The sequence below is a fragment of the Symphalangus syndactylus genome, chromosome 2, assembly GCF_028878055.3.
Source record: "Symphalangus syndactylus isolate Jambi chromosome 2, NHGRI_mSymSyn1-v2.1_pri, whole genome shotgun sequence".
NCBI classification, from domain to species: Eukaryota; Metazoa; Chordata; class Mammalia; order Primates; family Hylobatidae; genus Symphalangus; species Symphalangus syndactylus.
Window position 1 is genome coordinate 96795030 of NC_072424.2, and position 27999 is coordinate 96823028.

Consider the following 27999-nt stretch of genomic DNA (forward strand, 5'->3'; position numbering starts at 1 on the left):
TGAAGTAAGCTTTTTCATTTAAAAATACCAATTAGGCCAGGCATGGTGGCTCACACCTGTAATCCCAGCACTCTGGGAGACCGAGGCAGGTGGATCACTTGAGGTCAGGATTTTGAGACCAGCCTGGCCGACATGGCAAAACCTCGTCTCTACCAAAAATACAAAAAAAAAATATTAGCCAAGAGTCATGGCACACACCTGTAATTCCAGCTACAGCTACTCAGGAGGCTGAGGCGAAAGAATCACTTGAACCCGAGAGGTGAGGGTTGTGGTGAGCTGAGATCACACCACTGCACTCCAGCGCGGGCGACAGAGTGAGACTCCGTCTCAAAATAAATAAATAAATAAAAAATTAGAGTACTATTATGTTCCAGAACACATCCTAAGTGCAGGGTGAGATACAGAGTTGAATAAGATAGTAAAACAAATGTATAAAGATAAAAAAAAAGGAAAAAAATAAGTATTATGATTTTTAAAAAGATTGGTGTGATAGGGAATGACTGGAGGAGATAGTGAGTTGATGGTAAGAAAAGATATTTTATTTTTTAATTTTTTTTTTTTTTTTTTTTTTTTGAGATGAATGAAGTCTTGCTCTGTCGCTCAGGCTGGGTGCAATGCTACGATCTCGGCTCACTGCAACCTCTGCCTCCTGGATTGAAGCGATTTTCCTGCCTCAGCCTCCTGAGTAGCTGGGATTACAGGTGTGTGCCACCATGCCCGGCTAATTTTTTGTTTTAGTAAAGACGGAGTTTCACCATGTTGGCCAGGCTGGTCACGAACTCCTGACCTCAAATGATCCACCCGCCTCGGCCTCCTAAAGTGCTGGGATTACAGGTGTGAGCCACCGTGCCCGGCCAGAAAAGATATTTTAGAAGCGTTAACATTTAAACTGGGGTAAATGCAGAAGCCAAATAGGAGATAACTTTGGGGAAAGAGTACCTGGCAAGTCGATCAGCTAGCACAAAGCCCCTGAAGGTGAAAGCAAGCTGGGAGCAAGTGGGTATGGGAGCGGAGAAAGGGTTAGTGAGGGACAGTTGGCTGAAATGAGACAGGAGATACACAAAGGGGCCAGCTGGCTTAAGGTTTAGTAGGACAGTGAGAGTCAGAATAACAGAATAACAGCCTGGATTCAATGGGGTGCCCCTGAGAGGATTTTTTTTTTTTTTTTTTTGAGACAGAGTCTCACTCTGTGGCCCAGGCTGGAGTGCAGTGGTGCAATCTCGGCTCTCTGCAAGCTCCGCCTCCCGGGTTCACACCATTCTCCTGCCTTAGCCTCCTGAGTAGCTGGGACTACAGGCGCCGGCCATCATGCCCGGCTAATTTTTTGTATTTTTTTAGTATAAACGGGGTTTCACCATGTTAGCCAGGATGGTCTCGATCTCCTGATCTCGTGATCCGCCTGCCTTGGCCTCCCAAAGTGCTGGGATTACAGGTGTGAGCCACAGCACCCAGCCTCCCTGAGAGGATTTTAAGCAAGGCAGTGGCATGATCTGATTTACATCATGAAAGATCACTTTGAGTGCTGTAAGAAAAGTGAAATTGATGAGGACAGACAGGAGACAGACCTTGGTAACAGTGGCTTGGACTAGTGTTTACTAGGGGAAATGAAAGCAAATAGAACTAGAATATGTTTTGGAGGTGGAATAAACAGAATTAAAGGATTACATGGGAAGTAAAGGAAAGACATATGGATGGTATTTAAACCACAGACTGGTTGAGATCCCGAAGTGCTGTGGACTAAATGTGTTCCCTTAGCCCCAAATGCATGTGTTGAAAGCCTAACCTCCAGTGTGAGGATAATAGCAAGTGCAGCCTTTGGTAGGTGATTAGTTGATGAGGGCAGTACCCTCGTGAATGGGTTTAATGCCCTTATAAAGAAATCCCAGAGAGCTCCCTTGGTGCTTTTACCACGTGAGGACATAGTAAGAAGATAGCTGTCTATGCACCAAGAAGCAGGCTCTCATCAGACACCAAAACTGCTGGCACCCTGATCTTGGACTTCCCAGAATCCAGACCTGTGAGAAATGAATTTCTGTTGTGGGCAGGCACAGTGGCTTATGTAATCCCAGCATTTTGGAAGGCTGAGGCGGGAGGACTGCTTGAGCTCACAAGTTCAAGACCAGCCTGGGCAATAAAGCAAGACCCTGTTGCTACAAAAAAATAAAAACAAAATTAGCTGGCATAGTGGCATGTACCTGTAGTGCCAGCTATTCAGAAGGCTGAGGTGCGAGAATCACTTGAGCCCAGGGGGTCAAGACCACACTGAGCCATGATTGTACTACCGCACTCCAGCCTGAGAGACACAGCAAGACCCTATCTCAAAAAATCATAAAATAAATTTTAATTAATGAATTTTGTTTTAAAGCCATCCAATCTATGGTATTCTGTTACAGCAGTCCAAGTGAAGACACCATGTCTGCTTAAAGATATACTGAATAAACTAAACATTTGTATGTAAAAATACTTATTTGGGAAGTATTCTATATGAGTAAGATCCATGTTAACAAAAAGATGGCCTACATAATAGTCAATTTGTTTTAAAGCATCTTAAGTTTCTTGTTAATTTTTGAGATTCATGAAAAGAGCCTTAAGAGAGCCTTTTCAACTGAGAAGACTTGGAGACTTCAGCATAGTGAGTTTACTGAATGTATTTCAGGAATTCTATTATTGAAGGATAGATATAATGAGACTTTGAGATAAGTGAGGAAGAAAATTTACAATAACTAAAAAAAGTTGCTGCACTTAATTAGAAATTTAGCACTTGGTACACAAAAAACAATGCTCTTCATTATCTCATGGTTCTAAATCTCAGTTTAATCATTTAGAAAATAGGACAAGGTTTTACATGCTTGTAATTTGCAAACATGTTATTATACAAATACTGAAATCCATTGAATTGTAAGCTTTTAGAGGACAGAAGCCTGTCTTATTCACATTCTGCATCCAAACTGGTGCCTTGCACAGGGTAAATGATTAACAAATGTTTATTCAAAGACTTAACGAATGATATGAACTCTTAACATTGATTAGTTTTTGCTACTCTCGAAATTAATTCTCTCCTCTCTAATAATACCAGAAAGAGAAAATTCTAGATTACTAAAAAGAAAACATACTATTTGTCCTGAAAATAGAAATCTGAACACAGAAAGGCTTCTAAAAGGAAAGCAATGTTCATTGAGTGACACCTAGCTTGTCCTACCCTAATCTATTCTCCACACTGCAACCAGTTTTGAAATCACAGTATTTGAATATTTCACCCTCCTGCTGATCAAAGCCCTTCAACAGTTCACTGTCTTTGGATAAAGTCCCAAATCCCTAACAAGGCAAAGAAGGCCTGGCGTGATCTGATCCTGCCTACCTCCCCAGCATCCTAGCTTTCACTCTCCAGAATAAAGGTGTCATCAGGGCTTCCTCAGGGGCTGTGCACACACTGCCCCCTCTGCTCAGAATGCTGTTCTTCTGGCCTGACTCTCTGACAGGTCTCAGGTAAAGAATTCCACATTTAGAGACGCCTTCCCCAAGTTACACATGAATGTTTACCACAGTTGCAATTTAACACCCAATTTGCAGTTTAGATTGTAAGCTCCAAGAAGGCAAAGATCACTCTGAGCCAGTTACTATTCTGGCACAAGGCCTAGCATATCAGAGGCACTTAATTTTGACTGAATAAATGAATAAATGCATGAAAGAACATGCAAAAGTAATTTCTTACTACTGATTTCAACACCTCGAATTAAAATAAATGAATAAATAAATAGGGAGATGATGTGGCCAAGATTAGAGCCACTTAAAAAGCCAGAGGGTTGGCCGGGTGCGGTGGCTCACGCCTGTAATCCCAGCACTTTGGGAGGCTGGGGCAGGCGGATCACAAGGTCAGGAGATTGAGACCATCCTGGCTAACACGGTGAAACGCTGTCTCTACTAAAAATACAAAAATCAGCTGGGCATGGTTGTGCGCGCCTGTAGTCCCAGCTACTTGGGAGGCTGAGGCAGGAGAATCGCTTGAACCCAGGAGGTGGAGGTTGCAGTAAGCCAAGATCGCACCACTACACTCCAGCCTGGGCAACAGAGCGAGACTCCATCTCAAAAAAATAAATAAATAAATAAAAAATTAAAAAGCCAGAGGGTTATCATCACATAAAGCCTTTGAAGCCACACTGAATACTGGGAGTGGGAAATAGGAGACACCCAGAAGCCTAATTATAATTTATCAGAATCACCATACCATTGTGTAATCAAAGCTACACTGCCATAGGGCTTAATAAAAAGCACTACTAATGCTTTATATGTACACAATATTCCACATGCATATATCCATGAATTTCCATAATTGTTATTGCTCAACTTTCAATTCTACTTTGAATAAAAAATCTGAAGCAATAGAATGGAATTCTCATTACTGAAAAAACCTGTGTCATTAAAAAATTTCTAACTTCCTTGAAACAATATTGATACTAATCTTACATTGTAATTCAAGTAAAATACATTAAAGTTTTAAAAAAATTCCAATTTCAGGCCGGGCACGGTGGCTCATGTCTGTAATCCCAGCACTTTGGGAGGCTGAGGTGGTGGATCACTTGAGCCCAGGGGTTCAAGACCAGCCTGGGTAACATGGTGAAAACCTGTATCTACAAAAAATGCAAAAATTAACTGTGTGTGGTGATACGTGCCTGTAGTTTCAGCTACTTGGGAGGCTGAGAAGTGGGAGGATCACTTGAGCCTGAAAAGTTGAGGGTGCAGTGAGCCATGATTGCGCCACTGCACTCCAGCCTAGGCAACAGAGTGAGACCCTGTCTCCAAAAAAGAAAAAAAATGTCCAATTTCAACATTTAAAATACAACACTATAACTTCTCAAAGCAAATTATGTAAACTCTTTTTCTAATGTTAATTTCAAGTATACTAATATCTAGAGGAAAGCGACAAACAAATCTAAGATACAGAAGTGGGATTCAAAGCTCTGATAAGTTTCCCAAAACAAAAAGTCACAAACTGTTGTTCGATATTTAACTAAAATTCAATGACATGAATTTCATTCATACAAATAAAATGGAGGTAGAAACAAGCTAATGTGTGAGGTTATGCTTAATACTTTTTCTCAGAGACTCGGTCTAACATAACTTTATAATCATATGATCACTGAACACTTTCAGATTGAAAATATTTTAATTATTTTTAGTATCTCGTCACATGAAAGAGAAACAGATTAAGTTGATTTGTTACTATAATGCTGTCTAAATGTTCTTAAGTATTTTTCAAGTGTGTCCTGGGCCGCAGCACCTCTGAAGTCACCGACTGTTCTGCATTTCATCACACGTGTTACTACAGTACTTTATAGAACAGATTTTGCTCAGTATTCATTAAAGACTGCCCAGTATTCTTAACACACACTCTCTTTTAAAGCTAGGTACAGATTTCATAGTTCCATCTCTTCATTCTCTTCTCCTAAAGGTGACAGTTTAAGAACTGGATGGACTTATATTCTAATAAGGGAGTTTTGGGTAGGGAAAAGAAAATTAAATATTAATTCATAATAAAATTATTTAGGTCAATTCAGAAAACAATTTAGCATCATTTATCTTAGAAGAAAAAAATCTTAAGAAGAATATGAACCACATAAGTGTGATAAAAGAGGATATAACGTAGCCAAAGTAATAATGTCATTCAGTTTTTTGATTGAAGAGAAATTTAAAACTTTCATATTTAAAGGAAAATATCACCAATTAACTCTGAATTCAGGACTTGGCGTAAGAAAAATAAGGATGATGGACTTGGATTGGTTTTGGTAGACTTTAATTCCATTCCACATTTTCTAAGAAAGTGAAATTAGGTCATGCCAGCTATTCTCACTTTCCTTTCTAGCTGGCTTTTCTCTTTTCTTCATATGCTATTTCTCTTTAGTCTTTTTGTTTCTCTCTCCTATGACTTTCCTTTATCTTACACTCCAGCCATCTCTTTCCCCCAGGGCTCTGAATGTACATTCAACATAGGTTCCTGCTTTCCTGACGTCTAGAGAGAGGACTCAGAGCCTTCAGGGTCAGCTTCACTATCTGCTGTCACTGCTCAGGGAAACTGTCAAGGAATCTGACTGAGTTATCTTATGAAGAGATTTTTTTTTGAGACAGAATCTCACTCCATCACCCAGGCTGGAGTGCAGTGGTGTGATCTCGGCTCACTGCAGCCTCTGTCTCCTGAGTTTAAGCCATTCTCATGCCTCAGCCTCCCAAGCAGCTGGAATTACACGTGTGCACAACCATGCCTGGCTAATTTTTTTTTTCTGTATTTTTTGTAGAGACGGGGTTTCTCTATGTTGGCCAGGCTGGTCTTGAACTCCTGGCCTCAAGTGATCCACCCACCTCGGCCTCCCAAGTGCTGGGATTATAGGTGTGAGCCACCAGACCCAGGCAGGAAGAGATTATTATTCTAGGTATCTTGCTATTCCCTCTACCTCAGAATCTACTTCTATCTATTCTTCCATTGAAAGTTGAAAGGTAGTGGTACGGCTGGGCGTGGTGGCTCACACCTATAATCCCAGCACTTTGGGAGGCAGAGGTGGACAGATCACTTGAAGCTGGGAGTTCAAAACCAGCCTGGCCAACATGGCAAAACCTATCTCTACTAAAAATACAAAAATAAGCCAGAGGTTGCAGTGAGCCAAGATCACCTCACAGCACTCCAGCCTGGGTGACTAAGTGAAACTCCATCTCAAAAAAAAAAAAAAAAAAATTAAAAGAGACAGAATACATTTCTTGCTAACATAATAGAAAATTTAAAGCTAAGAAAAAGAATAGCAGCCAGGCGCAGTGGCTCACACCTGTAATCCCAGCACTTTGGGAGGCCGAGGCAGGTGGATCACCTGAGGTCAGGAGTTCAAGACCAGCCTGGCCAACATGGTGAAACCTCGTCTCTACCAAAAACACGAAAATTAACCAGGCAGTGACACGCACCTGTAGTCCCAGCTACTTGGGAGGCTGAGGCTGGAGAATCGCTTCAACCCAGGAGGTGGAGGTTGCAGTGATACAGTGGGCTGAGATTGTGCCACTGCACTTCAGCCTGGGTGACAGAGCAAGACTCCATCTCAGGAAAAAAAAAAAAAAAAAAAAAAAAAAGAAGAATAGCAGAATGAGTACTGAGCTCTAATGCCAAATTTAGTCAATAGTTTCATGATCTAGATAGTCTGCATCAGTGCTGTTTTAACTGAAACATGAATGCGAGCCACGTGTATAATTTAAAGTTTTTCAGTAACCATATTTAAAAGAGCAAAAAGAAAAGATACTTACTATCATATTGGATAGCACTGGTCTAAAAATCAGAAAGCAGTTTACAACAAACCTTACTGAAACTGGCTTTTCAATTGCTCTTGATCAAGAGCATTTATTTTAATGCTGTTTCTTAGTCTAGTCATTGCCCTTTCCTACTGAGTATGAAAAATTCTAAACTACTCTATGATTGTAAAATCAATACACCTAAGAGAAAACTTACCATCTCATCTCCCCAACCACCCGCACCCCACCCCAAATAAATAGCTCATCCTGACTTCCTTGTCTCAGATGCTGATTTCCTTTTCAACTGGCTCAAACCCAAGTCAACTTTAATATTTTCTTCTCTTCTACCAAAGCAGATGATTTATCCTTTTACAGTTTCTCTTGCACTTGCAGTGAGATAAACTTAATCCAGGTCCTAATTGGGCAGAATTATTTGTATTTCATGTATCTGAAAACGTCTTTGGTCTCTGTGCCTCATTCTGTTCACTCTATTCAACAACTGCCAAGTGCTTACTATGTGCCAGGCACAGTTTTAGGTGCTGGGGATACCCCAGTCAATACCACAAAGGTCCAGGTCTCATGGAACTTACATGTGAATAGGTGAGAGAATCAATATATACTGTGTAGAAGTAAATGTTCTGAAGGAATACAAAGCAGAACAAAGCATAGGGGGCTACTGAATGATGATGGTGCTATTTTAGAGAAAGTAAGTCAAGAAAGCTCTTTTTGTGGAGTTAAGATTTGAGTAGATAACTGATTAAGTGAAGGGAAAAGCTGTGCAGATCTCTAGAAAGTGGGTTCCATGTGGAGGGACTGGTAGGTGCAAAGTCCCCAAGATGGGTTCAGCTTGTTGTGTGTGTTCCAAGAACTGCAAGGATCCAGTACGGCTGTAAAAAAGAAAGGGAGAGAGTGACAGGAGATGATGTTGGCAATGCAGCCAGAGACCAGATCATGAGCGTACTACAGGCTATGGCATGAGTGTGGACTGTATTCTAATTGTGGTAGGAAGTCACCAGGCATCTTGAAACAGGATAGTAACATAATCCAACTTAATATTTTAAGAGCCTCACTTTGGCTGGTTAGAAAATAATCTGTAGGTGGGCAAGAGTAGAAACAAGGTAACAGTTGCAGTACAGGAAAGAACTACAAGTGTCCTGGAATCAGATGGTGGTAGAGGTAGTAGGGAGAAGTAGGCAGGTCCTGGATCTATTTTGAAGGTAGAGCAGTGGGGAGTGCTGATAACTAGTGTCTGGTGTACAAGACAGAAGTCCAAGATGGCTGAGCAGTGAACAGTGAGTGGACACTAGTTCTAGAAAGAGCAGTTTGGCTGAGGTTGAGGGGTGCTGGTGGCACATGGTGTCCATTCAAGAGTTCAGTTCCAAACACTTTAATTTAGATATTTAAATTGAAATGTCTCTATTTCATTCTTACTTCAATATAAAAGTCATATTAAGCTTCCTAAAATAAAATTTTCAGCATGTTATTCTCTTTTCCACAAACCTTTGACAGTATTTCAGTTTACCAAGTAATCTTTAAACTCCTAAGCTTGGAAGTCAAGGTTTTCCACAATAACCTCTACCCAAACTGCCCCCAACCCTGTTTTTCTTATTACTGTATTCCTCGTAGTGCCTGGGAAATATGCACATGCTTAATAAAATGTTTACTAAGTGAATAAAAACCTTTGTATTTTTGTCACTCCTCTATGTTCATCCTTTGCCCTATTCATGAGTCCCACTAAAGCTGGCCTCCTCAATGAAACCTTCCCCAAGCACACTGGCTATATTACACTGTTTCTTGACTTTATACTCCTGACCAGTTGTATGCTGGTAAATGTTTACCAGCTCTCTGAAAAGCAATGACCTGATTTGTAGCATTTGTTGATATCTGTGATGTAAATGCAACTACCACGGGAGATTGCAAGTCATCAACATGATGTCCCCCACTGTGGTGCTGGTAAGAGAGGTGCACACAATTAACTATGATGAGCTGGTAGGCGCCAGCTCCAACACATCATTACTCAGTACAAACTGCTTGGATCATTTTTAAAGTCACCTACTGCACAGTGACTTTTATCTTAAGTACCTATATATAAATCCTCTTATTAGATTGTAAATTTGTGAAGTGTAAACATTGTGTCAGATACAGGGCTATAATCAGCTAAATGACTTTGTCTCAAAGTTCACATCTACAAAATGGAGAGTCAGACTCAAACTGTAAAATTCCACAGTTCTGTGTCTCAATGGTCTGTGCATCTCCCTTAATTTTTCAGTCCAATGCTTTAAGGCTGAATAAGTAAATCATTATATTGGACCCAAAATAAAATCTGCCTTAAAAAAGATGAAAGAAAGGAACAAGTGATGGCATTTTAAAATCACAAATAGAAAATACGATCACAGAAAACTCTATATAATCACTTTTCCTTGGATAGAGTTGAAGAATAAGAATGTAGCTTTTTTTGCTTTAAAGAATTCAAATGTATACACTGATTAATCCAAGAAGCATAATTAGCCTTGGACTACAGTGTAATCATTGGACAGAAAGAGAGAACACAATGAAATATTAAAAGGAAACTAAAAGATACAAAATTGACTGAATCGTAGCACAGAATGAAAATAATAGCTTTTGGAAAATTCCATGAAGTGAAAAACATCTGATTCAAGTAAAATGAAAATTTGATGCTTTTAATGCTCGTTTTTAGATAGGCAGGCCACGACGACCGGCTTACATCTAATTTAACTCTCAAGAGATTCATAGGAAAGACAAGTTATTTCACTCCTTTCCTTTAAATAGGATGAAATTCAGGTATGTTAAGGCATAAAAATCTCATGTTTTTCACTCAGAAATAGTTAAAATATGTAAAAACACACATCCTCTGATACTTTTTCATAGTACATGTCTCTGCCTAAGCCCTAGCCACTCCAATTCTATTCCTCAGTCTTACTCCTTTAATATCACGAATCCCAAGCCAGGTCTGTTTCCCTTATGTGCTGAAGGCTGCTGGCCTTGAGAGGGCTAAAGGAAATGAGTGAGACCAGTAGGAGTGGATGCAGTGAAAGGGTCCTAGGGGCAGGGCTGGGGGTGGAGGTTATGGGGAACAGGGCTTAGCAGCAGGGGCAGGCAAGCAGAAGGTAGTAGAGCAGGCTTTAGAGCACAGGCTTTAGAAATCCATCCAAAGGAGTCCAAAGAACAAGATCCAAAGAGCCAAGAAGGAAAGTTTTGTCCATAACGACATTCCATTTAAAAAGAACCACTGGGCTGGGCGCGGTGGCTCACGCTTGTAATCCCAGCACTGTGGGAGGCGGAGGCGGGTGGATCACGAGGTCAGGAGATCGAGACCACGGAGAAACCCCGTCTCTACTAAAAAAAAAAATACAAAAAAATTAGCCGGGTGTGGTGGCGGGTGCCTGTAGTCCCAGCTACTCGGAGAGGCTGAGGCAGGAGAATGGCGTGAACCCAGGACGCGGAGCTTGCAGTGAGCCGAGATTGCATCACTGCACTCCAGCCTGGGCGACAGAGCGAGACTCCACCTCAAAAAAAAAAAAAAAAAAAAAAAAAAAGAACCACTGGTCCTACTATAATTTTTTTGTCATCTAATATGCCTAGAAAGGATGAAACCTTGGTAACATCATACCCATTTTTACTTTAATGGGGCATCTTTTTGTGCACTTGTTTTCTTAATTTTCTTCAGGCATAGACAATCCTGGAGTGCAACAGCTACCTGCCAGTTTCTCTATGGCAATGCGTGTGCCTAAACAATTTAGGAGTGGGGAGAAAGGAAGATATTATAATCTTGGAAATGGTCTGATGGCACGGAGCATCACAGAATAGTTTTACCTTTGGAACCAATTAATTCCTAGTTATCTTGATATTTATGGTTAATCTGCTTTGAAAATTGATTTAGAAATTCTGTAAAGCTGGCAAAAACTGGAGCTAATATGTAATAAATTATTTTATGATATATAGAACCACAAGACGCAAAGCATTAGGTCCTCTCGGGAAAGAGCTGCAAAATAGACACCCAAAGTAAAAAAAGAAGAAAACAAAATTCAGAGATGTATGGATGACATCTGACAAATTAATACAAGAGATTAAAGGAATAACAAGTAAAACAATTTGATAGAAAATAGGCAGGAGAAGTGGTGGGCCACTTTACAGTGCAAACCCAGCCAAAAACTGTCTATGTTCAATACCTTCTGGTTGAAAATATATATCTCTATTAAATAATCAAAGTAATTTAATCTTTCTAGGTGCAGAATCTTACTACTCGTCTAACGATAGGGGATCAGTACTACTCTACCCAGTAAAATCTGTCCTTGTGGGTCCCTAAAAGGAATGTAAAATAAGTCTATCATAAACAATGCTAATGTGGTGTCCAAATGCTAATAAAAGTTGTTTCCTTGTTCTTTTTTTTGTCTGAGTTTCAAGTGACTGACAAAAGCTCATATATATACAAATGTAAACATACACATGTATTCTCTCTTTTCAGAGTAACATTATAATTATGAGATACCAGACACAAATTAGCAGGCCCCAAGTATTCTTGAAAGACACTGCATGTATGTAGCTATGTGACAAATAATCTTACAAAAAGTCTATCCTGTTTCTTTTGAAATTCATCATGCTCACAATTAGAAAGATAATGGTAGGTTTCTGGAACTACATTATTGTGCTGCTTCTCGTCTAAGTTCTGCACTTGCTTATCAACTGGTGATTCATGCAGTTAATCCTATTTAATGACTTGCTCTGCAGAAGAATGCTAAGAATTAATAAATTTAAAAGTTGTGTAAATGAGTGAAAATGTGCAAATTCTTTTAATTACAGTTACAAATGTTATGGAAATAAGCAAGCATAACATAAGAACACAGATTTAGGAATATTACCACCTTTTGTTTATGTTATACTCTAAGGGGCTTAAAGCATTTTGAAGGATAGCAGGCAATGCTCCATTGGTGAGAAAAGTAAGCTGTTCATTTTTGGTAAGGGTTTTAGGTAATCATGATACATATAATAAATTCTACCCTCTGTTGCCCAAACAGTATCTAATGACAGGAAAAAAGATTTTATACTTTCAAAACATAGGTAACTTTCCCATTTAAAATCTTAAATATATTCAGGTCAAATATTAAACTAAAAAATCATAATAAATTTTTCTCAGTATTCAGACTACATATATAACAATGATTTAGCACAATGTTTTATAAGTTTATAAATACATCTTCCTGGTTTTATGTATTTTTAAAAGTTTTAAGTTTGTCCCATGAAAAATAACAAAATTCAGTGAATTAACAGAGTTTTACAATATTTCCCTAGCTAGAGAATGTCAAGGGAAATGAACCTTCATCATGTACAGATTATTAACTACCTGGTTTAAGAGATCTTCTACTTTCTTCTGCCATGAATCTCTTGCTGCATTTTTCTCTCGCTCTTTCAACTGCAAAAGTTGAGACATTGCTGACTTCTTATCCTCTTCATGTTGAAGCCTTAACTCTTCACGAAGTTTAGAACACTCTTGTCTAAAATAAAACAAACGCATTTACTTTGTAAAGAGAATTATTCCTTTCACTGACTATAAATAGAGTCCACAGGTTTTTTAAAGTGCTTAATTAGTCCTCTTCAAAAGTCTATGATGCTGAGGAAAAGCGGATTATTTACTTAAGGGCTGTAAAGTAAATTGGTAACTTACCCCAATATCACTCATTTATCAATTTATTAACAGCAGAATAGGTACCAGAACAAATAAGTCTTCTGACTTTAGGTTAGTTTACTGCCTGTTTTATATTCAAGGAAATGCAAAAAGTAAATCTGAATTCAAACAGAAAATAAATCCAATTTCTCTGTCTCTAATCACAGGAAATTTTAATTTAAAATACTGCTACTATGTCTTTAACAATAGGAGAATATGAGTCATACATGAGAAAAACTTTCTTGTATGTCTTTATTGGTAAGATTACAGAACAAAAAAGGTACCTAAGATTTTCAGTCCACTTGATTTCTAAGTCATGGGCCATTTTGTCCACTTTGAGCTTTTCTTCTTCTTTCATGGCAGCAATTGTTTCTTCATGCTGTTGCCTTTCTTGTTCTAGCTCACCCTGAAGAATAAAAACTTTTTAATGAAGACTAAACTTCAAAAACAAACACTGCTGGTTATTTTAAATAAGTAAAGTGCTTGTATTAAAACTTTTAATTTTAAATTCTTACAGCCCAATACTTGATAATGCTATCTGTGAAAATGACTCAAGATTTTCTGAAAATAAAATATGTAAAACAAATTTTTTATTTTACATGTTCTTGTCTAAACTATATTTTATTAAGACTTATATCACAAATTATTTAAATAGTTTAAAGTCAGCATTAATCATCTTAATTACACTTTCCATATATTAGGTATCTAACGGTAGACTGATTATCCAATTACCTTCACCTGTACACCCATTACATAGACAGATATGTTATTCGAATTCACTTATACTCATATTCAAAAGTATGTTACTTGATCAAAACTTAAGTATATAGCCGTACCTGACACGACAAAAATAATGATGCAGAATTTAGGCTACTGTTTTTATGATGTCAAACTAGTGGTCCATGTGTTTAAAAATAATTATGCAGAATTTAGGCTACTGTTTTTATTATGTAACTTCAAACTAGTGGTCCGTGTGTTCATTGTTATGGTAATATGCTGCAATATATACACAATTCCTGTAGATTAGCATGAATCAAGTGGCTCTGTGGAGCCTGGGGATAGAGGTGACCTGGTTGGACAACAGTGGCAACCATCAGCCCCTGCCAGCAGAGCAGCTGCTCTTGGGGCACAAGGCAGAAGAGGAGCAGATGATGGTCTATCTTCCTGTTACCACAGTGACCCTTTCTAGATCACCCACTTGCTAATGACATGTTGTGTGGCAGTTTTTGAAGGGTATACCCAGATTAATAAGAAAAAAGCAAGCCAATGTTGAAATTGCCATTCTACATTGTTGGCCTGGCTACTAAGCAGTAAGTATTGAGAATTGAAGGCAGCCATCTTAGCCAACTGTTCTTTTCACTAGGTGTTTTGCCTCTAGCAATTCTTTTATTTTCCGCCAAAGGCAACATTAAATGGAGTAGATTGATTAAAACGTATTTCTTTTCCTCAATGCAAAGTACATCATTAGACATTTTTGGGATAGGTTAGAGGAAAAGAGGTACCAAAAAAACACTTGTTCTTAAGGAGCTTACGCAGAGTTGTGGTAAACCAGGATGCAGCATCTATATTTTCTCAGTTAAAATTCTCCAGCAGAACAGAAAATGAACAATTGATAGAGTTTTGCTTAAAATGTTTATTATTTTCTACTACTGGACAGAAGTACAATGTAAATATGAAAAAAGACCTGAAAGAAATGAAACTGAATCAGTAAGCCCAATACTCAGTGCCAGGACAGCCGGGGAAAAGGCAGCCAGGATAAAATACCTTAAAGTCAGGAACTGGGTGCGCACCAAGGCGAGAGAGAACTTCCATGATACCATATAAACACAACCTATATTCAATTAACATTCATTAGAAATATTTCAACTGTCTACTTTTAAATATATTTGTATTACCTTAAAATATCATTTTCCTTTTATTTGTTGACAATGGAAAAAACATCTCTTAAAATAGTTTGGTTATCCAGTTCAGCTTCACACCACAGAATGCTACCATCGAGATTATAGTCAATATATTTGGCATCACAGAAACTAAATATATCAAGTTGTATATTATACTGGCTCTAAATTCCAATTATTTCTTGTTACATATTAACACTGTCATATCGCACAGCCACTGGAGAAAGGTAAACATAAGTAAATGAAGATTTGAGGAAAATGAAGTAATTTATTGTCACATAATTCAAAATGGAAGATAAATATTTAATGCACACAGAATATAATTATACCATAGATAAAATATAAATTATGTATGCCCCATACACAAAGTAAATTCACTAAAGTGTCCTTGTTTATATGCTTTTGAAATGTCACCAATTCTAAACTAAAAAAGAAAATTTGAAATAATATTAGTAAAAGGCAGTATTTACTGAGTGTTTACTATTTTGCTAAGCACTGTGCTGTAAATGGTTTAACTCGTTTAATTATTACAATAGTGCTGTGAAGAGTGTTATTACCCGCCACCTCTCCTTCATTGTGCAGATGTGGAAGGTGAGGCTTTGCCCAAAGTTACACACTATGTGGTGGATTCAGAATTTACATACAACCAACCTGACTTCAGAGCCTATACTCCAAACCATCTCTCCGAAGGAAAAGATTAAGAACTCCCTGGGTATTATACACCCAGTTTTATGGATTCTTTTTCTCTACTATCTAAGGCAACCTAAATCTTTGCAGTGCTTCATAAGAGTGGAAGAAAAAAGGCAGAGTCTTTCTGAAATCTGCAGACACAGGGAAGGACTTAGTTGCTGTATATGAGAGTTCTAACTCTTACTAGTAAAAGAATTGCACTTTCTAATTGTTATGTGTTGAACTGTGTGCCCAAAAAGATATACTGAAGTCCTACCCTCCCAATACCTCAGAATGTGACTTTATCTGGAAATACGGTCAGTACAGATGTATTAAGATGATGTCAAACTGACGTAGAGTGAGCTCTTGTTCCAATATGACTGGTATCCTTTTAAGATGTAAAGATAGGCAGAGATGGAAATTATGTTGCCGAATGCCAAGGAATGCCTGGTGCTACCAGAAGCTGGAAAATATAAGGACGGATCTTCCCTTAGGGTTTAGGAAGGAACATAGCTGTGCCAACACCTTGATGTTGGACTTCTAGCCTCCAGGGCTATGAGAGAATAAATTTCTGTTGTTTTAAATTCCCCAGTTTGTAGTACTTTGTTATGGTAGTTCTAAGAACTAATATACTAATTATATACAACGTGCTGTTTAAATAGCTCTAGGTCAAATGGCTAAATTATATTTTTATTTTGCTGCTGTTTAGATTGCAGTAGAATTATGAAATTACCTCCACATTTAATAGAGCATCCTTGGTCTCCTTTAGGCTGTCTTTAGTCAAGTCAAGCTCATTCTGAAGCCTTTCCTGGGAGTCCTGAAGACTAGCAATAAGTCCTTCCGCAGAGCCAAGACCTTGTTCACTTTTCCTTACCAGATCTTGGAGGCGGCCAATCTGTAAGTAAATAAAGAGTACTTTTAATATACTTCATTATAAGAGAATAGCAAAATAGTCTTACAATTTCTTCCTAAAGATTTTTATTTAGTTGTAATTTTACTGAATGGATAATTTCCCGATTAATTTGGAAAAAGCACTCAAATAACCATGACAGCTTTCTTCTGTTGTGTTTTGAAAAGACTTTCATATTTAAGATTTTCTTTTTTCATGACAACCATGTAAAGGAATAGATATACCTTTGTTTAACAAAGAGAATTCCTACTTCCACCATATAATAAAATACCTATAAGATGCTGAAGCAAGGCAAAGATTATATAAAAGAGTAAAACAAAATTTTAGATAAAAATATCTTAAAAACCATTCTTTAAAATTTAATCACATATTTCATTTGAGTCCATATCTCCTGCTATTTGCAAAGGGAATAAATTTAGGTCAATATTGATAAGCTGGTAAATGTATTATAAACTAGAGTAAGTTATGATTCCTGTGTTTCCATACAAAATTTCTCATGACATCTTTAAGAGTTGAATTTATACACTCTTGAAATTAGGAGCTAATAGACAACTGCTGATTAAGCATATCCCTACCATAAAGTTATGAATACTAAAATACATACATGAAATATTTCAAATTATTTAGGACAATGCTTATAAAACACCATTCTTACAAAATGGCCAAGCCTATGAAATTTCTACAAAAGTTAAAATTGGTAATTTAAAAATAATACCTATTTCTCCTTGTAAATAGACATCACAAAAAAAAATGCAAAAATTCTCCATCAATCCTTCTCTGACCCACAATTCCCTCCCCAGGTGCACAGCCTTCCTGTCCCCTCTCCATGCAGTTATATGCTCTGCAATACTGGTGGTGGTAGTATTTTATCTTGTTGGTGTCTCTAAAGGAATGCTAATCTCATAAGATAATTAGGGGAGCTACACATCTTTTCTGTGCTCTGAAATATTTTCACAGCAAAAGAATTACCTGTTTCTTGAAAGTTTGGTACAATTCTTCAATTAAACAAATTATAAAGAATAGTATTCTAGGGCTGGGCGCGGTGGCTTATGCCTGTAATCCCAGCACTTTCGGAGGCCAAGGCAGGCTGATCACCTGAGGTCAGGAGTTCAAGAAGAGCCTGGCCAACATGGCAAAACCCTGTCTCTACTAAAATACAAAAAGTAGCCAGGCATGGTGGCGTGCGACTGTAATCCCAGCTACCTGAGAGGCTGAGGCAGGGGAATTGCTTGCACCTGGGAGGCAGAGGTTGCAGTGAGCGAGACTGTGCCACTGCCTTGCAGCCTGGCAACAGAGCAAGACTCTGCCTCAAGAAAAAGAAAAAAAAATAGTGTTCTAGTAACAATGTAAAGAATTCAAAGAGAAGGTCTATTAAGGCAATTACAAATCTAATTAGAGATAGAATATTTAAATAGGCAAAAACTTCAAACTTCTGCAAAGTTAAATGTAATAAAATATAAAAAGCAAGTAAGTGTTGAACATAACTGATCAGTTTGTTTTCTTAAATACAATAAAAATGGATACATGGGGAAAACACCTATTGTCTCCCAATAACAAAATCTCCTTATGGCATTTGGGGCAACTACTCGCCTTTTCTATTGGACCATGTGGTCTTAGTAAGCATTCAACTTAAACTCCAGAATGAAGTGCTTCATTGAAGCATAAACCAATAAGGTCATCTCATTTTGTTTGTATGGGGATTGGGTCAGTGGCAGGCAAGCTTATCTAGTCACAGTGATCTCAGGACTTTAAAAGGAGCTCCTAGAAAAGGTTTTTTGCCAGCTGCACATACACCTCAGGGAATGTACGATTGAAGCATGAAGTCAACACAGAGAACAAACCCAATTTAAGAGAAAAAGAAAAGCTGAGTTCCATTGTCACAATTTCAGTTCTGAATCTAGTCTTGCCTGATGCTAACATTATCCTTGGACTTTACAGTCACATGAGTCAATAAATTTTTTTTTCTTTAGGCTAGTTTGAGCTAGGATTTCTGTCATTTGCAATATAAATCAATACTCAGATTATCCTTATTAATGTACAAACTGAGGGAATACAGTAAGTAGAAACCTCCTCCCTGAAATGTCCATCTATCTCTATTTGTTCTTCTCTAATTCACTCTCCTTGCAACACCAGAGTGAGTTTTTTATAAATTACAAATATGGACATGAGCATAAGCCCCATCCACCACGCAAGCATCCACATATTTGCACTTATCATCTTTCAAATGTTTTTCACTGCCCTTAGGATAACTTTTGAAATCTTTCATGGGGCTTACAAGACCTCCACAGCATGGCCCCTGCTGAAATCTCCAGCCTCAGCATGGCATCCCTTCTTCTTGGTCTTTATATACTAATTGAGAGAAAGAGTAGGGTTAAGAATTGAGTTCTGGAAGCACAGTACCTGAAATGGAATTCTGGCTTTACCTACTTATTATGTGCTGACTTGGGCAAGTTATTTTAACTTTTCTATGCCTTAGTAACTGGTACCTACTGCACAGGGTTGCTGTGAGGATTAAAGGAGAGAACAGTATAAAGAAGAGGCTATATAAAACAAAGTCTGGGACTCAATAAGCACTAAATACATATTAATTATTATAGTCGCTATCACACTCCATTTTTTCTGGTGATATGGTTTGGCTGTGTCCCCACCCAAATCTCATCTTGAATTGTAACTCCCACAATTCCCATATGTTGAGGGAGGAACCCAGTGGGAGGAGACTGAATTATGGGGTGGGTCTTTCCCACGCTGTTCTTGTGATAGTGAATGAGACTCATGAGATCTGATGGTTTTTAAAAAATGGGAGTTTCTCTGCACAAGCTCTCTCTTTGCCTGCTGCCATCCATGTAAGATGTGACTTGCTCCTCCTTGTCTTCCACCACGATTGTGAGGCCTCCCCAGCCACGTGGAACTGTGAGTCCAATTAAACCTCTTTCTTTTGTAAATTGCTGAGTGTTGGGTATGTCTTTATCAGCAGCATGAAACAGACTAATACCACTGGTATTCTTACAATTCCTAGAAATTTCTCATGCCTCAGGGCGTTTGCATAAGCTTTCCTAAATTTATTATTTTGACAAGCCCTTGTTAATTACTTACCACCCTTTGCAATATGCATCAGACTTGTATTTACTTGTTTTTGTGTCTGTCTGTCCACAGTAGTAGGGACCATGTCTGACTGACATCCCTGAAACCCCAGTGTGTAACAGTGCTTTGGTATCTAATAGCCATTCCATATTTATTAAATAAATGAATGAATGAGTCAATTACAGAAAAACTTCATATATACTTACTAGCAATTAAGAATAAAATCTCTTTAACATCTCAGAATGAAGGTATTTAACTCCTAGAAGGACCCTAAATGCCTTCACTTTCTTGACCTTGTATTGTACCAAGGCAGCTGCTAGGCCATGTGTGCCTCTAAGCAGGAAAAAGGCAATACCCCTTTGCGTGGAAGCAGCCCCAGAACATGGAAAGAGAAGCAAAAAAAACACGTGTGAACTGGGAAAAGACTCCCTTTCTTCTAGGCAGACAGACTTCTGAGAAAATTTAAGTTTTTCTATACTACTTCTACTATAAACAGTGCTGAAATTTTGTCAACAATCCATAATTATCTGCTTAGGTTAAATACACAAAAAAATGCAACTGTTGAGTTAAAGGACATGCCTGTCTTTAAGGCTTTCATATGTGCTGATAAATCCCTTTCCAGGAAAATTATACAATTTTGTATCCCCATCAGCAGTTTCTGAGTGCTTATTTCTTTACCCTTATTAACACTGCATGGTCTCAATTTTTTTTAATCATTGTTAATTTTATGGTAATGGAATGGCATCTCATTGATTTCATTTCCAGTTCTTAAATTATACAAAACAAATTTTTTTCATGCTCATTTTTAGCTTGTAAAAAGATAATCTGGGTGTCTGTATTTTTCTTACTGTTCTGTAAATACTCTTAAAAATGTTAAAGACATGAATTCTTCATTGGTCAATTTGTCAATCTCTTCATCTCTCCCAGTTTTTCCTCTTTTTAAATTTTGCTTATGGTGTGTTTTGATATAAAGAAGTTTTAGCTTTAACTGTATAAATATTTCATGTTTCAATTCATAACTTTGATACCATGTTCAAAAAGCCTTCTTTGTCCTCAGCTTTGTCATTTTTGTTTTCATATTTTATTTATAATCATATCCATGATTTTCATACTATATTCCAATCCTTAACCCACCTGGAACTTTGCTGATGTGAGATTGAAGAAGAGCTCTAACTTCCCTCTTTTCTCCTCTTTCATTTATATCTAGTCTTAAAAGGGCAATGTCACAGACTGTAATTCAAATTAAGCCTATTGATTCTAGCTACCATCCTCAGTTTCTGTTGAAATTGTAGAAAAAGAGGCAGTATAGAGAATAATAAGCTATTTTTTTGGCAAAAGGGTAGAGAACTCTCTTTTGTTCTTTTCCTATGTGGTGATATTCTGTTTTTCTTCTCCCCACAACAGCACCTTAGTTTAATGTTTTTGACAGTAAATTTTACCTGGTGGAACATAATCAGAGTGTCATGAAAAATTCAACACCAATTAAAGTTTTTAAATTATTTTTATTCTAGATATGTTACCTTTACTGAGACTCACCTACCTATACAATGTCACCAGAATAAGTTATTATTATTAATATCTATAACATAGGCAACAGGTCTAAAGAATTCTTGCCTCTTGATTGGCTGTATTCAGCTTGTCTTCCAGTACTTCCTTTAGGTTTTCTAGCTCTTGTTGAAGCTGATTTTTATCCTCTTCCAGGTTTAGTTTATCTTTGTTATGTTGTTCTTCCAATTCCTTAGAAAAAGAAATTTTAAAAAATGAACAAAATTGCAAGTATTATATACTTTGAAGACTCCAAGAAAAAGACTATTCTGTTTTGTATTTTGAAACTTTGCTCTTCAAATTAGCCTTACCCTTAATTAACAATACCTGAATTAACAGTGACACCCATAGTGGCTTAGATTCTATCATTCTGACTAATTTATAATGTAGTTGTACTTTTTTTAAATGGTGAGAACATGTGACTGGACTAGATCAAGCTGAAGTCCAAAAACAGAAAAGTGTGAGATAAAAAATTCTAATTACCTCTTGAATTCAAAATTCTTCTTTTCCCTCATATTCTTTTATGTTTACATAAAAAATGAAATCCAGTAACATTCTACAAATCAGTGGTCTACTAGTCTTTAGTAGAGAATGAGCAAGTATAAAATGAAGGCAAATTAAAGAGCAAAACTGGTAAAACTGACAATTACTGAAGATCACTTACTATTTGCCAGGCACGCTACTTAACACTTGGGTAACAAAGGCAATAAGATATGGAGCCTGCCCTTAATAAGCTCATGGTATCAAGCAATTAAAGAATATTAACTAAATTAGACATGCATAGGGAGTACGGGAGTATATGGAAGGGGAACTAATAACGTCTAGCTTGGCAATGAAACCTTTAGAGAGAAAGCAATTCCTAAGTATGGTTTGAAGGAAGAAAAGGTGATGGAGCAGGAGGGGAACATCACCTTTTCTAGGCACGGGAAAAAGCATGTGCTAAGGCTTTTTCACACCATGAAGGGACAAAGGAGCACAGTATGTTACAAGCAGTTCAATAGTTCTATAGTGTAAAATGAGAATAATAATAAATAGGGTTCTGTGTCAGAAGACCCCAAGACAAATCCGAGTTTGATGATTTACATTCACGGGTATAGTCACACTCATGGCTGTGATTACGGCACAGGACTCAAAGCACACACCACAAAGGAAGAAGGCACATGGGGTGAAGTCTGCCGGAAACTAGACACAGGTACAAAGTTTCCAAAAGCCCTCTCACACAGGACACACTTAATACCTCCAGACACCTGTGACAACTTGTGTGAAATGTTGTCCTTATACAAGACAGGCTGAATACCTCCAGCAACCTGTGACAACTTGTGTGATATGTTGTTCTTATACAAGACAGGCTGAATACCTCCAGCAACCTGTGACAACTTGTGTGAAATGTTGTCTACTAGGAAAGCTCATGAGAGACTTAGTACCCAGGTTTTTTATCGGTGACTGATCACACAGGTACCATCTTCCTGCCACATGTCAAAATTCCAGATTCCCAGAAGGAAAGCAGGTGTTCAGCATAAACCACACTGGCTGCGTGGTTAGGCCACAGCTTAGCCCAGTGAGTCATTCTTATTAGGGAATGGGGAGCATCCCTCCAGAAATCCAAGTTCCCAGATGCCAGCCAAGGGCCAACTTGCCTTTCTAAGGATGGTAGCCTCAAGCCTCCTATGTTAACAGTTTTCTGCATGGGTTCTCTGTATATTCACTCTCAGTTGTGGTGGGTCAACTACAGTTATGGACAGTACAATCCTTTTTGATAACTGAATAATAAGAAAAGAGAAGTCGTCTTCAGCTAAAAGTTCCTTAAGAGAGAATCTACACTAGAGGAAGACTATTCTGGAAGGAAGCTGGTTTCAGCTTAGGTTCAGACATGAGGTAGACAGGCAAGAGTGGAAGAAAGAGCAAGTGATACACAAGTTACTCTGATAAAAAAAAGAAGGGTAGAAATAATGCTGCAATAGGGTGGTGAATATATTCACATATAGGAAATTTCATGTCATCTGTCTTATGGCAACCATGTTTTAAAGAAAGACTTTAAGAGATTTAAGTAGGCCGGGCGCAGTGGCTGACGCCTGTAATCCCAGCACTTTGGGAGGCCGAGGTGGGTGGATCACGAGGTCAGGAGATCAAGACCATCCTGGCTAACACAGTGAAACCCCATCTCTACTAAAAATACAAAAAAGTAGCCGGGCGATGTGGCAGGCGCCTGTAGTCCCAGCTACTTGGGAGGCTGAGGCAGGAGAATGGCGTGAACCCCGGGGGGGCGGAGCCTGCAGTGAGCCGAGATCGCGCCACTGCACTCCAGCCTGGGCGACAGCAAAACTCTGGCTCAAAAAAAAAAAAAAAAAAAAAAGAGATTTAAGTAGCTTAAGGCAGGTGCTAGAAAATTAAAATTTAATCAGGTGAAGGGATAATGAGGAGTAAAGTAATGAGGTAAAAATGACATTGATGAAAGATGCCTTAATTCTAGCACTTATAACTTAATAGAGAGGAACAAAGGCTAAAGGCAGGACATATGCAATTTAAATATTCCAATAAGAAAGAAGGTGGCTAAGGTGAAAATGAATGTAGAAATGAAAAATAATACCAAAAGATAGCTAGGAAAGAGAGTACAGAAGAAGCAGGTACCACGAAACACTTTTCTATAAAACTCTGAACACGTGATACAGGCACCCAGAATTGCTAACCATGCACATGCCTCACATAACTAATGCTGTGCAAACTGGTCCTGGAACAGTGACCTGGCACAGAGAATACTATAGTCAGAGTCTTGAGAAATAACATGTCATTAATTTTTGTCTCTGGCTACATAAATATATAGTAGTAAGTTTAGAAAGAAATAACATTCTTTTTTTTTTGAGACAGAGTCTTGCTCTGTCGCCCAGGCTGGAGTGCAGTGGTGCAATCTCGGCTCACTGCAAGCTCCGCCTCCTGGGTTCACGCCATTCTCCTGCCTCAGCCTCTCCGAGTAGCTGGGACTACAGGCGCCCGTCACCACTCCCGGCTAATTTTTTTTTTGTATTTTTAGTAGAGACGGGGTTTCATCGTGGTCTCGATCTCCTGACCTCGTGATCCGCCCGCCTCGGCCTCCCAAAGTGCTGGGATTACAAGTGTGAGCCACCGCGCCCGGCAGAAAGAAATAACATTCTAACAGGAAGTTTTATTTGAATTTTAAATTAAGTTTAGGTCTTAAATATTTTTCCCAACTAGTCATGTCACAAAAGGAAAGTACACTGAGGCAGATCTCAACTCATATCCTATCTCTTCTTAATAGTGCTGTGGCTCTGACAAAATCATCAAGGTTTATTAAACCTATTTTACCATCTATATAATAAAAATGACTTTAATCTCCAAGTCGTAAGTATTAAGGTATATATAAAAAAGCTCTTCGTAAACTGTAAAGTACCATTAGTGAAATATATAACAACCATTATTACTAAATGCCGACATGATGGTATTTAGATGTCTGGGGTTTGACAGATCTGGAACCTGAGTTCAAGGCCTGACTGAGTGTTACTAGTTCCATGTGCTTGAGCACATCCCCTCTTCGGTAAAATGAGTAGAGAAACCAAACTGTCATAAGAATTAAATTTTTTAAAAGATGCAAAACATTACTATAGTATATGGTACATAGTAAGAAGTACTAATAGCTAATTTTTATCATCATGTGCTAGAACATGGCTTGGTACTCAACACTTTATCTGACTTAATCCTCAAAGGAACATTTTAAGTTGGATCATATCTTCTGTCAGATGAGGAGCCTAAGGCACAGCTTTTGGGGCCCAAAGTAATACAGTTAATAAGCAAAGAGCTCAGTGTAAGGCCAACGTCTGTCAGATACTTTGCTTTTTCTACTCTGCAATTCTGTCTGTCATATATTACTATTAGCAAGCTGAATACTTAATTGAGGAAGAAACAAACAAAATAAAACATAAATCATTTTCTCAAAGAAGAAAACTATCTACGAGAGAATATGTACTTTCAACTAGTTGAGGCTTCCTGAAGAGCACACCTAATTAGATTGTCTCATGAAGAGACAGCACAAGAACAAAAACAGTGTTTCTATTATGGCTTATATGAAGTAGCAATGTCTTGTATCAATTCAATAAGCTATATCCCATATCAAGAACTATCAGGTATGTTACTCTTTGAATCGTGACTTCAAGAATGATTACAAGACAGCAGCCATCAAAATGAAGGAAATCAGCCAAGTGCGGTAGCTCATGCCTATAATTCCAGCATTTTGGGAGGCTGAGGCGGGAGGATCGCTTGAGGTCAGGAGTTTGAGACCAGCCTGGCCAACATGGTGAAACCCTTTCTGTACTAAAAATACAAAAATTAGCCAGGTGTGGTGGCGTGCGCCTGTAGTCCCAGCTACTCAGGAAGCTGAGGCAGGAGACTTGTTTCAACCTGGGAGGCGGAGGTTGCAATGAGCCGAGATTGTGCCACTGCGCTGCACTCCAGCCTAAGAGACAGAGTGAGACTCTGTCTCGAAAAAAAAAAAAAAAAAAAAAAGAGAGATGCAGCAAATCATTGCTCTACAATATAGGTCACACTGGACTATTACAGAAATATCATCAATTTACAGTGCAATGATAAATTAAATTTTTACTCACCATTTGCAGTTTTCTCTTATCCCTAATTGCATTACTGTGGACAGCTTCGATTGCCATATGGTGCTTCCAAGCTAATTCTTCTAAAGTCTTAGAATGGGCCTCGTTTAATTGAGTCACCTCCTCTTCCAATCTATTTTGCAGGTTTTTAAGTTCCCTTTCATAATATTCTTGCTGAGTTCTCTTTGCTTCATTTACTTTCTAAAATTAAAACAGACAAAGATCAATAATCGGCACCTGCTTTTTTCATTATTGCTATTAGGGTAATTTGAATACCCTATAAATATGGAAGCTTGAATAAACTGAGTGCTACGGGATCTAGACTGTGAAACATGAGAATAAATCATTAGTGTTCTCAGAAAGTGAAAGGGGAGCCCACACAAAATCAAAAATTTTAAAGCAAGAGATAAAATAGACTATTATTATACTACACCAAATGTGAGTTAATACATCTGCAAGCTTAAGAGTAAAGGGCTGGGCTGGGTGTGGTGGCTCACGCCTGAAATCCCAGCACTTTTTGGGAGGCCGAGGCGGGTGGATCACAAGGTCAGGAGATTGAGACCATCCTGGCTAACACGGTGAAACCCCGTCTCTACTAAAAATACAAAAAATTAGCCAGGCGCAGTGGCGGGTGCCTGTAGTCCCAGCTACTTGGGAGGCTGAGGCAGGAGAATTGCGTGAACCCGGGAAGCAGAGTTTGCAGTGAGCCGAGATCGCGCCACTGCACTCCAGCCTGGGCGAAAGAGCAAGACTCCGTCTCAAAAATAAAAAAAAAGAGTAAAAGGCTTCCTTTTATGTCAAAATAGTACACAAAATGGCTTACCAGTTAACCCACTCAAAGGATATCACTCAATACAATTTTGAATGCCAATTACATACCTTTTGGGCATTCACAGTTCTAATAATGAAAAAATACAAAGACTGTGGCAATATAGTTTTATAAGTTCTATGAAAAAGGGATGTTGACACAGGTTTGGATTTTTTTGTCCCCACCAAATCTCATATTGAAATGTGACCTCCAATGTTGGAGATGTGACTAAAGTGTCTGGATCATGGGGGTAAATCCCATATGAATAGCTTGGTGCTGTCCTTGCAATAATGAGCTCACGTGAGATCTGGATGTTTAAAGGAGGCTGGCACCTCCTTCCTCTTTCTCGCTCCCTCTCTTGTCCTGTGACATGCTGGCTTCCCTTCTCCTTCCACCATGATTGTAAGCTTTCTGAGGCCTCACCAGAAGCAGATGCCAGTACTACATTTCATGCACGGACCGCAGAACTGCAAGCCAAATATCCCTCTTCTCTTCATAAATTACCCAGTCTCAGGTATTCCCTTACAGCAATGCGAAGTGAACTAATGCAGATGTATATCCTGTGTTATGGGAGTATATTAGAAGGATGTCTAACTTGGATGCGGTGGGAAAGTGCATGTGCGTGTGTGTTTCAGAGAGAGAGACAAAGACAGAGACAGAGAGATATCAGCGAAGGCTTTTCAGAAGAGAAAGTATCTGAGCTGGTGATGACATTCTCTCATTTAATTCTTACAAGCCCAGTGGAAATTAATGATAAGAAAATGTCAAGCCTAGGTCTGTTGTCAAAAGCCTACATTCATAACCGTTTCTATTGTTGTGCAGCATTGGAAAGATGGCAAGTAGCTAACCAGATAGGAAAGTTTAGGGAGGCAGAAAGTCTGTGCAGCTAAGCAGTCTAGATAGAATACAGGATACAAGGTGATAAAGTGGTGAAAGATGGGGCTCAGAAGTAGGCAGGAATAAAATAATGAGATGGGGTCTTTTACACCAAGAACTTTGAATTTTCTTCTGAAGGGACTGAGAAATCACTGAAGTTTAAGTAAATTATATACTTTTAAAAACAATCATCTTGGAAGCAGGCTGGTGAGCCAACTGAAATCAGAGATTGCTGCTAGGCAGTTGTGACTATAATCCAGGCAAGCAATGACACGTGCCTAAACCTCAGATCTATAAATGGGTATGAGCAGGGGAGGATGGAATAAAAATGTATTAAGGAAGCAGAACCAACAGGACTCTGTAACAGATAAAGGGGTTAAGAAAACAGTAATCAAGAATGACTTTCAGGTTTTTGATTTAGCAACTAGACAGACGGTGGTGCTATTGGTTGAAATAAGGAGTAAAAGAAACTTAGTACTTTTGAGAGGAGAAAGTTCTGGGCATGGTAACTTGATGTTTGTGAAAAACATAAATGGAGTTATCTAGTGAAAAGGATAAAAGACTTAAATTCAGAGAAAATGTCTGGCCTGGACCTAAAGATTTAGAAGCTATTACTGAATAAGTGACAGTTGATGTTACTGGAATGAATGAGT

At 38.4% G+C, this 27999-nt stretch overlaps 1 protein-coding gene across 17 annotated transcripts in view; it reads right to left on the reverse strand.

The window, feature by feature from the left end:
* The window catches only part of FAM184A (family with sequence similarity 184 member A), a 121374-nt gene that overhangs the window by 33556 nt on the left and 59819 nt on the right, over window positions 1-27999 (reverse strand). For all 17 annotated transcript variants that reach the window (XR_010116523.1, XM_055262744.2, XM_063620684.1 and 14 more), the window contains exons 5-9: window positions 25666-25863; window positions 21119-21241; window positions 16247-16408; window positions 13231-13352; window positions 12626-12776 (exon numbers count right to left, since the gene is read on the reverse strand). Coding sequence is in view for 16 of the 17 variants with exons in the window: in XM_055262744.2 (XP_055118719.2) it covers window positions 12626-12776; window positions 13231-13352; window positions 16247-16408; window positions 21119-21241; window positions 25666-25863 (756 nt within the window). In the remaining variant the exon portion in view is untranslated. The remainder of the gene's footprint in view (window positions 1-12625; window positions 12777-13230; window positions 13353-16246; window positions 16409-21118; window positions 21242-25665; window positions 25864-27999) is intronic.